This window comes from Amyelois transitella, chromosome 19 (assembly GCF_032362555.1).
Source record: "Amyelois transitella isolate CPQ chromosome 19, ilAmyTran1.1, whole genome shotgun sequence".
Lineage (NCBI taxonomy): Eukaryota > Metazoa > Arthropoda > Insecta > Lepidoptera > Pyralidae > Amyelois > Amyelois transitella.
In genome coordinates, this window is record NC_083522.1 from 9894480 (window position 1) to 9906935 (window position 12456).

A 12456-nucleotide genomic window follows, 5' to 3' on the forward strand; every position below is an offset into this window, starting at 1 on the left:
GTTTTTTCACATTTTCCATTATTTCTTCGCTCCTAATAGTTGCAGCGTGATGTAATATAGCCTTAAGCCTTCCTCGATAAATGGTCTATACAACACAACAATAATTTTTCAATTCCGACCAGTAGTTCCTGAGATTAGCGCGTTCAAACAAACAAACTCTTCAGCTTTATAATATTAGTATTGATTGTGATAATGACTGTAGAAGTTTACTGTAGCACAGATAGTTTCAAGTAGCTCACGGTCAATGAACCGCTAATTGTTTAGACGTGACGTGTATTCCATGCGGACAAGTAACTTTATTGACTCTTTTACTAAATTACTTAAATTTTCAACGATTTTTCTAATATGATGAAAGTATCGATACTTATGTAATTTTCAATCAAAACTTTATAAAGCACAAAAAAACAAATAAAGACCCTTTTTAAATATTTGATAATGTTTTTAAATTTCCAATTTTATAAAGTCTATGGGGGCGAACAATTCCATTAATACAAATTAAATGGGTGTGACTAGAGACTAGACTAATACAATAAGTACTAATGGAAATATCCACTCTTACCAAAAGCTTAAATGAATTAAGAGAATTATAAAAACAAAAAATGAAGTCTACAGTTTTGTAATTCACTATATCTACATAATCTATCAAATACAAACAACTTATATAAATTGTCGTTATAAAGCAACATCATCTTTATTGATTTATTCATTCGCCTCTCGTGAGTATTTTCTATATTCTACCATCCATTTAATCATCCTGACCGTCATAAACTTATTTATTTACCCAGCAAAAGGGTGTTGAAAGTTAAACGTGATTGTCTTTCTGATATAGTCAGTGAATAAATTAATCGACCTAATATGAGCTATTTCATTAAGTATTCTATTTATAATCTAGCTTATCTTTCAGTTGTTCCTTACTTCATAATTTGACTTCTTTGTTTAGAAATTCTGGAAGGGGTATATTTGTTCGAAGGCATCAAATGAAAAGATTTGGATGAAATAGGCTCACAAATCAGACTTTTAATGAAAATTTGATCAAGCGTTCAATTATTATTTGGGGTGCAAGGCCGCAGATTCCTTAATTTGTCTTGTAAATCTATGAACTCAAAAATAAGAATATAATTAAGAAGGTACAAAAAAATTCATAAATACGTTGAAACATGATTAAATGAATTCAAAGACCATTCGTAACCTGAATCAGTTTTAAAGTCATATAAGTAGGTATTCACAACAGCAATGCTAAGTAGCACAACATTGTATTTGCTAATTTGCTGCAATCCTGATTGAATAATTCCTGTGTTTCTAAATGTAGGATGTAACGGTTTATATTGATTACTTCCTTCAACACATATTCCTATAATACATGTGGTATTTCCCATTTGTGTAAGATAAACATTCCTGTCCTGACATAATCATACAAGTTTACAAAGTCCAAACTCCTTCAGTAGTATAAGTACTAACAATATTGTTCCTCTACGGAATGAAATAAAAAGTACCGTTTAGTACAAAATTCCAGTGTGAGAAAGCGTAGTATAAAAAAAGGTCTCAGAAGTGTGTTGTAACCACATTCACAGCTATTTTGGGGCTGCATAGACAGATAACAGATTCCAAGATTACAATCTAACTACAAAATGTAACAACATTGTCTTACAATTCATTTCTAGTCTATTTGTAGGATAATAACAATTTTCTGTGGAGGAATGCTAAAAATGCAGATCTAGAAACTCTTGCGTAAAGAACATTTACCGTGTCTGTTCTCCCAAAATAGATTCAACCAGTAAAACAAATGAACGTTTCTAAAAACGTATAATTTGTAAATATAACGTTTGTACTTCATTTTAAGTATCGTAATCGATTTATTGTTCACTAATACAATCATTCAAAACAAAATCAATAATATAAACAGATTCATCTCCAGCACCAATATTACAACATCAACATATCTATCTATTTGGTCACAGGCACGAGACCTTAATTAAACAAGGCATTACTTCACTTAGTCTTATAATATCACAATTTGAGGGGTTTCTTCATATTCTTCATTAGGTGATCGCAGAAGCCGCAGAGGTCGAACGTTTGCTTACTGGCAATAGATGTTATTTTCGGTTCCCAACTGCAGTGCTTAAACTTATTCTTGATGCACTTTTGGCTACTTTCGATCAGGTAAAATTTATCCGGATCCGCGAACGCGGTCTCCTGTTCGTTAATGTGTACAACTAGCACGGCATCGTACAGCCCTATTGGCAAAAAACCTTTGTTGTTCGTCACAAAACATCTCCCGCAGCCTCTAGTTTTGAAGACGTCGGCGCCTTCCGCATCTGTAAGCGCCGGCACGCGGGGGGCGACTAAGAAAATCAGTGGATATTTGTCACCAATTCTCTGCTCATCGCTGACAAACGTGTAGAACGTCTCCGGCAGCATGATATACGATATAAATAAGTAAATAGCGAGATATATTAGCACGATTTGCACAGTTTTTTTGTTCACAATTCGCCAGCACATTGCGGGGCTGCGCGGGCATTTTAGCATGCGCGCGTGACGTCCGGCGAGAGCGCCCGACGCCGCGGATCTGACAGGAGCGACAGAGACGGGTGAGCGGTCGATACCCCCGCACCGCTCATGCGACCCGCTTTGTTAAACAATCCAATTTACACTTTAATGACTAGCGATTGAGTCGCGTTTACGTTGACTATCTGTTTGTGCAAAATTCCAAACCTGCTGTTGTGGCAAAGATTCGCCTTCATTATATAAAAAAACAACGTTCTGAGGATCTCCTCTTTAAGGACCGTTAAAAAGTTAATGTCTTGACTAAGTAAAAATGAAAAATTCATACTAATACTATAAACACGATGTTTGTCAACTTAATTAAGCGTGACAGTGCTGCCGATGGATAAGACGGAGCTTACAGTCTTAAAAAGACTGAAAGGCTACGTTCAGCTGTATGGCTTAATGATGGAATTGAGATAAAAATAGTGAAGTGACAGACCACTAGCCCATCGCCTACAAGAAGAATCCCAAGTTTTTAGACATCGCAAACGGTTAACAATATCAGTAGGTAAGGGTTTTCAAAACTAATAAATTTGATATTCCTGACCGAACATCCGGCACAGATTAAATATCTACATCTGTGCCCGGGGGAGAGAGGGAGCCCGATCCCGGATATTAAACGGTCAGCGTGATCACATTTTATTGACACTTAAAAGCTCCGTTCAACAGATATTTGCTGATAGCTTTTTAAACAATAACAGCTTGGACTCGAATAAAAGAGCTTGGTAGGTAGGTATACTCGAATTTAAGGACTTACATCACTGAAGGTATACCTACTCAGCTTTGTCCATTGTTGTACATACATACACACATACACGTCTGTATACCTTGCGGGGTAGACAGCGCCTATTTAGTATTTTAGAATCTTGTGGATTTTGATCACCCAGGTGATTTGCCATCAGGTGATTTCAGGATACAAAAATGTGGAATTTGATCACCCAGGTGATATTATCACCTATCTATAACTTTAGAGGTCTCTTTTTGAAAGTGGCATTAGAACCAGTCAGTAGGTACTCAGTAAGTACCTTCACACACAAACATACCTATATGTTTAGCTTAGTGCATGTTAGCACTGGCACTAACTGGTTTCTGAGAACTGGAAGACCTAACATGTAAATTAGACTCATTTGGTATACAGGGAAAGTTCGAACTTAGTTTAACTCCCTAGTCAACTAATGTTAGGCACCACATAGCAGATGTAGGTACTGTATGTTTTATTTTTTGTATTGTTAATTATTAAGTAAATTTTATAATATGTATTAGTTTCTTCTCGTTATATGTTGTTAGTTTACTTATTGTTCGTTTGTAAAAACATTATATCGGTTTCAGTACCTATTCAAAGTTATTCTTGAGAGCGTTATTATAACAGTATTTCCCTATAATTAAAATTTATAAAACTTGTAATCTTTTTTTTATAAGAGTTTACGGTTTTTACAATAAGTGCAAATTATTTAGATTATAAATATTAAATTAAATTAATTAAAAATATTAAATTATTTTTGATTAAAATTAATATGATCACACTAATTTGTTTAAAAATATAAGTTCAATAAAACATTGCATTTTTGTGACGAATAAACCAAAACGCAGTTCAGGATATCATTATCCACCATAAACCTACACCGTTTTCATAAAAAAAAAATCACCATAAAACTATGTTCCCATACAATTTTTATTTTCTGTTAAAACAAAACGCCTATAATATAAATCAGCTGACCGCGGCCGCCAATTTAAAAAGGTCATTTTTCGTCCGCGCAGCGCTTTATCGCATTATCGGACGCAACAAATTAAAGTGCACTATTACAGGGTGCATTGCCATCGGCCGTTATGGCTGTTTCTACTGATTTATGTAGAGGCAGCATGCGCGGAATTATCTTGTCGATGTTACTGCTGTTTCATTTTTACTAAGCTCAAAATGAGTACCATACCTTACTACATTGCAGCTAAAAATTTATTGTGACAGTCGACATAAGAACAATTGATACGAAAATTGAGAATATATTATGATTTATTCACATTCACATACTTACTATAACTAAGCTACCTAACAGGGTAGACAGATCCAACAGTATCGTGACCCGATGAAATGTTCAGTTGGTTGTCATAACATTTACATTTAGTTTGACAGGTTGGTAGCCTTTAAGAAGAATCACAAGTTTGACTTGACAGCACAAACTATGTCTTTCTTTATAACAGACCAGCATAAAAACTTGTACATGTATTTCCTTAACCGTCTTTTCCGACATCCACGAGAAAGATTACTCAATACTTTTAATATTAAATTTATATAGAAAAGTAAATAAATATGCTTTGGAAAATAATTTGGCTAGATGTTTCATGTTTTTATCCAATTCCTAATAGAAAAGGAACAATAGATTTATTTTCAAAAATTGGATACAAGGTATCTTATGGATACCTATGGACACATAATTATATCAACTAAGTACCGCTTCCGACCAAAGCGCATGTGTAGAAAAAATGGCGGAACAAACAACGCTGCAGCATTTTCACCGGAGGTCAATTTACAAATATGGATCTCTTAAATCTAAATCATGGACGAATGCACGTTGTCTACTAATTATAGATTAGAATGCTTTTTTTAAGCGAAAAGGCATTTCGGTTTCATCCCAAGATGTTCTGGTGCGCCTGCCACGAACGAAGAGCAAATATATTTGCTGCAACATTGCAGTTGAAACACCGTCTTCATCATCGAGACGCCATAATAAATCAACGAATAACATATTTACACGTATGGTCGATAATTTTACAGTATTATTATTTATTAGCGAATGTAATTCATAACTTTATTGCATTTCGCCTGATTCATGGCGCACTGTCAGGCACAGCCGGTAATAAATCCCCAAGTTGCCGATAGCATTTGATTAATAGGCAATTCTCGTTTAATTACCAAGTTACTTTGCAATGTTACTAGTTCTGGAATTGTAACATTGGTGAGTTATGGCGTCTTTCCTCTTATTTATATTGTTTAAAGATTATGGCGAAATAAAAAAAAAATAAACTACATGTTGGTAAATCAAAATAAAAATATATTGTAAAAACTTAAAACGTAAAAATATCGTAATTCTAATCCATGACAATCATTATGAAAATAAACAAAAGAAATGTCTATTTTCTTCAATTAAATATTTACTTTTTTTCTTAGTGGCCAGTGCGCTATACAATTGACGTATTTTGTGTTTGTATTCTTTGCACAATATAAAAAAATATTTTCTAAATTTAAACAATTTTTTCTGGCGACAAGTGCTAGCTAGGCCAGAACATAAATTATATATTTTTGCCATAAACTTTTAGAAAATAAGTTATAAGTTAATACAACCCTTTCACTAATTCGTACGATTTGTGCAAAAAACAGCTATATAACACATTTTTTCTTCATCCAGATGAAAAATATCGATAGATACGTGGATTCAAATAACAATCTCAATTTATCTTTAACCACTATAGAAGACGCAGAAATCTTACTACCAACCAGCTTGTCCAATATAAGTGATTTAGCACTGCAAAGGGTCCAAACGGGAAACTAACCGAAACATAAACGATAAGCCAATGTTGTTCAAAACTGGATAGATTCAAATCGCCCCGGGGCCGGTACCGTCGATGGTAATCCAGGGCTCTCCCGGGTTGTGCCCCGGTCATTTTGACCCTCCGCGAGGTCAGATGGCCACTTGGAGATACACATCTTAAGATGTTAAGTTTTGTCTTAAGAATTGGTAGACATGGCACTTTGATGTTTTTTCACGACTGCCCAGAGTTGTGAAAAATTCAGGACAAAGTATATAAAGGTTTATTATAGATGTTTAAAAAAATTGTACGTATACTATTATTATTAATTGAATGAACTTTGTTACTGACATATTAAAAAAAAATTAAATAAAATTGTGGATATATCTAATGTTTCAGTTCACATATACATATACATAGGTTCAGTATTTAACCGATATTTTGATTTGATAATAAAAGATGTTAAATATTAAGCAATCATCGCAATACTTACTTATAGGTATAAGTAAGTATAACAAAATATTTCATTGCGATAATTTCAAGAATTGAATTTTGTCATATAGAAAGATTAAACCTTCAAGTTTATTAACAAGCTGTTATTTATTACAAAATTTCTACATTCAGTAAAAGTCTATTTTTTAACAAAAAAGCCGTCACTTCTAACCCACTCCAAGTTCTACACTATGTCTACAGTCTACAAATGACGGTTATCAGTCAGCATCAGACAAGGCTCGTTGCGCCCAGATGTTCCAGCCGGGATTACACGGGATCTCCAGGTGGACACTCATGTCGCTAATCCCGGGTTTCTTCAGGACTAACCCTGATTGTTGCAGATATATCAGCGAGATAAGATTACTTACTTAAATTTTGCTACATAGAAGAACTAAGAGGTTTGTGTTATATTAAAATATTAATTAAAAGTGCCGTGCGGTTCCCGGCACCAATACAAAAAAAGAATAGAATCACTCCATCTCTTTCCCATGGATGTCGTAAAAAGCGACTAAGGGATAGGCTTTCAAACTTAGGATTCTTTTTTAGGCGATGGGCTGGCAACCTGTCACTATTTGAATCTCAATTCTATCATTAAGCCAAATAGCTGAACGTGGCCATTCAGATTTTTCAAGACTGTTAGCTCTGTCTACCCCGCAAGGGATATAGACGTGACCATATGTATGTATGTAGGTATGTATTAATTAAAAAAAACCCGCCTTTCTCACATCACCATCAAAAAAAAACAAGCTATTATGACAAATCTAACGATACATGTACATCAGTTATGCAAACCGTTCAGCCGCTCAGGAGATAAATGAGCATTTTTGCCTTACCTTGCCTTCCTTCGCAGTCAGGTATTTAGGTAACACATTTTGTCAAAATGATAACATTTGGGAATAAAGGTTTCTCTTATAGTTCTTCATATCGTTCTAATAGATATAAAATAATATGTTATTTTAATAGAAGAATGCATGAACTTACAAAACATCAGAATTTAAAAACCGACGCTGCTGAGTGTGTGAGACAATTTTACCTGAAAATAAAGAAAAAAAACATATAGGTATAAGACATTTTATCGACAGTACAGAAATTAGTAGACAAAGAAATTGATCTAAGTATCTTTTTGTATTAGAATACAAAGTCCCAAAAATATCTTAGAAGGTACCGACAAAATTCTAATTTTTAAAATTGATCACTTTATAATGTTTATTACTTTTGATTCTGCTTGTCACCCAGATATCAATAAGAATTCTCCCTTCAGATCGGAGAGGACTCTTGTTTAATTACAATTTTGTAATTCATAAAAACAAGCAAACACATATTTTCTGTTAAACTTATTAACTTGCAGAGAGTATACAACATATTAGACGTCAAAGGGTGGGTGCACACAACATATACATCAAAAGTGACACCCCTCCAGACACATAATGAAGAGTAATCCTTCGCCTCCCAGTCTCCCAGATCAGTCGTTTGAGCTAATTCCGAGCTAACTCTCAGCAGTGTAGAGAATTAGAGAGATTAATTGCCCAATAAATTTCTGTTAGGCATCTGTCGTTCGGAGTGAAGCAGATTTGCATGGTATGTATCAGTGTTAGGTTCGTGTTGCATTGTTTTTTGGCCAATAATTCTTCTGTCCAGTATTCGCTCTCGTGGAATTTTTATTATCATTTGTTTGTGATTTGAGTGATTTTCATCACTATGTAAGTACATAAGTGTAATACGAATTTTCTTTTCGTTTAAAATTTTCTATGCTTTGATATACGAAGAAATTTTAACGTATTAACATAATTCCAGTTCAACTTTATCTAACCAGAACAAAATGAAATATGATATGACACTGCGACCCTGTTCCCTTCTTCGGGAGGAAGTCAAAATTACCTCCAAGTAAATTAATAACCGATCACCCCCTACAATTAACTACAAAGTCTTTCATTTACAAGAGAATTGACACTTTAGAACCATCATTAAAACATCTAATCACAAGTTGACAACTTGTAATCAAAACATTACAAATGACTTTGTTGGCAACGTACAATTTCAAAGTTAAAAAAGTGTATAAAATGTTGCAGCATTATTTCTGTGTAATCTTTGACAAAATGGCGGCCGCGTTAAGATGGCCACTTGTCGTGTGCGTGTTAGGATTGTTTTGCTTTCAAACAATACATTCTTCTCAGGAGGTGCTTCACAAGATGACTGCAAGCTTCTCCAAAACTGTCGAGCAGTGTAAGAATGAAGTAAGTTTTGAAAACATAATATTTGACATCGCCCATAATGCCATAAGTCTAATAAAATCTAATAAGCGTTGAGGCCGAGTACTTGTAGGCCACGTTCAGCTAATTGACTTAATGATAGAATTCAGATTCAAATAGTGACAGGTTGCTAGCACATCGCCTTAAAGGAAAATACCAAGTTTATAAGCTAAACCTTTAGTCACCTTTTACAAAATCCATAGGAAAACATTGTAAAATTGACAAATCCGTAAGGTATTCTGAAAATTTATATTCACAACACTTTCGAATGAGTCTTGAGGTAAATATTGATGTTTTATTGTTTGATTTCTATTTTAAAAGACATTAGATATAGGCATTAGATTCTAAGGACAGGTCTAGATAAATGTCTAAAGAGTCCAAGTTCAAAACCCTCATCCCGAAATCTAGAAGTCCCAATGGTAATAATGCGACTTATGGACTCTCTAATAAGCTCGTAAGCTAATAAGTCTACCTCATCCTCAGTTGAACGTCGGAGATAACATATTGCAAGACCTATACAACTTCTGGAAGGAGGAATACCAGCTGATCAACCGCGAGCTGGGCTGCGTCATCATGTGCATGGCCGCCAAGCTGGACCTGATCCAAGTGGACGAGTACAAGATGCATCATGCCAATGCGCATGACTTTGCCAAGCAACATGGTGCTGGTATGTTGATATTATCTAGTTCATTACTTTACGTGTCGTGTCATTTCCGGCACTTTAGAATCGTACCACTCCATATCTTTCCCATGGATGTCGTAAAATGCGACTAAGGCTTATACACCTGGGATTCCTCTTGTAGGCGACGGGCTAACAACCTGTCACTATTTGAATCTCAACTATTATCATAAAGCCTTACCTTCAGTTGGCTCTGTGCACCTCGCAAGAGATATAGACGTGACTAAATGTATGTATGTATGTTTTTACTTTACTTTTTTTAACAGAAACACAATCAATCCATTTCATTCTCAAAACTGTATCTAATAATGATCAATAGGATCAGCTTGGACAAAATAAGCAAGCAATGTATTCCAATTAAAATTCAAACGTCAAAATAAGCAAGCAATGTATTCCAATTCAAATTCAAACGTCAAAATAAGCAAGCAATGTATTCCAATTCAAATTCAAACGTCAAAATAAGCAAGCAATGTATTCCAATTCAAATTCAAACGTCAAAATAAGCAAGCAATGTATTCCAATTCAAATTCAAACGTCAAAATAAGCAAGCATTGTATTCCAATTCAAATTCAAACGTCAAAATAAGCAAGTCATGTATTCCAATTGCAGATGACGAGTTGGCCAAGCAACTGGTGACCATGATCCACGACTGCGAGAAGCAGTACGCAGACAACAGCGACCACTGCGCCCGCACCCTGGACGTGGCTAAATGCTTCCGTACCAAGATTCACGGCCTTAAGTGGGCTCCCGACATGGAGGTAGTTCTGGAAGAAATTATGGCGGAGGCTTCATCATCGTAAATAAAGAAAGACAAATACGATGGGTTCGGAAGGGTATAAGATAAGGAAGTATTGGATTTGATCGTGATATTTGTAACATCAGATATGAAAGGTATTGTGAAGGATAAGTTGGTATGTAAGAATTAACAGGGAAAGAACAATTTGGAGTTATAAATAATCAATCCTTATATCAGTGGAGTGAAATCTTGTTTCATAAATTCTGTCATTGTAGAACTTAATGTAAATAGTAATAGTGGAGGTACAGTGTAAGCTTTACATTCTAAAAGTTCCTATTTTGAAGCAACATCAAGCTTAATAATCAAAGTAAAAAAAGTGTGAAAGTAGTTATACTTACTGACAAAGAACTGTTAATATTTACATTCTATATTTTCTAATATTTTCAGAGATTTCTTTCTTTTGTATATTGACGTAATCTATATTTCGCGAAAGAAAACTCAAAGCTTCTTCATTTCATTCCACTGACAACAGTAAATGTTTTGAGCAAATTCATGTTCAAGTTGAAAAGCTGTTTTATAAAATTCGACGGCAAAGGCAAGAGAATATATAGGATCAGTATAGTTTTCATCGTGATAAAGATTTTGTATGATCATAAAATGGGTTTGTTTTGGAAGAAAGTAGAATGAACCCCGGAGGTTTGATAACTTGGCTTTGTTAAACGGACAACGATTTTAATAGTAAATTAACTTCTCCCAAATCCTCAGCGCCTTAGAGTAAAATTTTATCTTGTTTTATTTTTAAGGTAACGTGTGTACATCAATAAAAATGGTTTAATTGTATCGTTCTTTTAATTAGCATTTCAATTAAATTTTAATCGGTTTTAATTTGTCATTAAATGAAAATCTTACAAAGGTTTATATAATGTAGAGGTAGACTATGCGCAAGGGATAAAATGTAATAAGTGTGTGTGTGTGAAAAATTTTCTTATTTTAAAGAATTTAAGTTTAATCATCGTCATACTTCCTACTTAATATAATCAGTTAAAAACATAAACCTTAAACTGCTTCAATAATTTTTATGTTCGTTTTTCTAGTAACTCTGAAATATGCATATCAAAACTTTAAAATATTTTTTAAACGCAAAAATACAACAACAAAAAAATGTTGACGAGTTTTGCGTATGTCACTCTTTACTACGACAATCTTAGCTTTGACGGAGGCTATATTATTGTATACCTATTTTCATTACCTGCAATTTAGCATAGCAGTTATTGTCGAAATATCATTTGATCACCAATAACTGTATCGTTACCAGTAATGTCAAAACAAAAAACGCCCGCTCCGTCCCCTCCTAAATCCGTGCACATTGAGTTGTGTACTTTAACACAATGGGAAACATCCAGTTAAATCCCCGCACCTGTGTCCTGGGACGTGACGTCATCCAGCACGTTCCCTTTATTGATATTGGTTCTCCGATTGAGAGCAGATGTTACCTTCCTTTTTATTTCGTCTGAATAAAGCTCAGTCGCTTCATTGACAAACATATCACAGGAGATGGAAATCCTATTTTCATGTTAATTAGACTCTCAGAAATATTTCTTAGCCGGTGCACTCTTTTGAAGGAAAATAATATCACAACTGTCTCTTTTACACTGCCGAAAGTAAGTTTGAGACTAATAAATGAAAGATAATAACTCAAGGATACAAAATAAATATAGATAATGCCAATTGGTACAAATTGCTCATTCATCATAACCCAAGCGGACCTGGTACCTGGCTCAGATCCGAATACACAATCACTATTCCACAGAAGACAATTTTCAGCTAATTAGCATACTACACTACGGAGATAGAATTCCTTGTTCAACTGATTAGCACAATCTGATAGCTGAAAACCTTCCACAAAAGTCCACATAAATGGTTAATAGCTCGCACTGTCTTTTTCGAGCGATCGCCACCTTGACAATGATTAAATCAATCAGCTTATCTTCTATCTACTCCCACAAAGCACTTGATTATCACACTCCAAAGCCAGGGTAAAGGTCCTTTGATCCATCCCTTAAATCTCCAGGTAATTGTGCCATAACTCCAGCATGGAGCCATTACGGTGACAGAACAATCGTGGCTTCGTCAGTCTTGGTTCCAGTCAGAATAGGAGGTTCAGAATTGGCGAGTAGCTGGAGGCGAGAAGACTGGCAAAATCGTCATGAAGATGAATTAAAACCTGATAATTT

General features: G+C 34.6%; 3 protein-coding genes across 4 annotated transcripts in view; 1 reads left to right on the forward strand and 2 right to left on the reverse strand.

Annotated features, from left to right (window-relative positions):
* Positions 1 to 12456, reverse strand: part of LOC106139154 (protein prickle) — a 348600-nt gene that overhangs the window by 197667 nt on the left and 138477 nt on the right. The gene's annotated exons all lie outside the window — the stretch shown is intronic.
* Positions 1790 to 2552, reverse strand: LOC132902871 (uncharacterized). Its single transcript, XM_060949709.1, has one exon. It carries the CDS (start codon positions 2524 to 2526, stop codon positions 2008 to 2010), a length of 519 nt encoding a protein of 172 aa, XP_060805692.1. The 5' UTR covers positions 2527 to 2552; the 3' UTR covers positions 1790 to 2007.
* LOC106139155 (general odorant-binding protein 1) lies at positions 8655 to 10395 on the forward strand. The gene is made up of 3 exons (XM_060949559.1): positions 8655 to 8792; positions 9291 to 9474; positions 10096 to 10395. Exons 1-3 carry the CDS (start codon positions 8655 to 8657, stop codon positions 10284 to 10286), a joined length of 513 nt encoding a protein of 170 aa, XP_060805542.1. The 3' UTR covers positions 10287 to 10395.

Excerpts from the sequence above, each read along its gene's own strand:
- LOC106139155 (XM_060949559.1), top strand. The coding sequence starts at position 8,655 with ATGGCGGCCGCGTTAAGATGGCCACTTGTCGTGTGCGTGTTAGGATTG. Across the intron at positions 8,793-9,290 it reads TCGAGCAGTGTAAGAATGAA|TTGAACGTCGGAGATAACAT; the intron begins GTAAGTTTTGAA and ends CCTCATCCTCAG. Across the intron at positions 9,475-10,095 it reads TGCCAAGCAACATGGTGCTG|ATGACGAGTTGGCCAAGCAA; the intron begins GTATGTTGATAT and ends TTCCAATTGCAG.
- LOC132902871 (XM_060949709.1), bottom strand. The coding sequence starts at position 2,526 with ATGCTAAAATGCCCGCGCAGCCCCGCAATGTGCTGGCGAATTGTGAAC.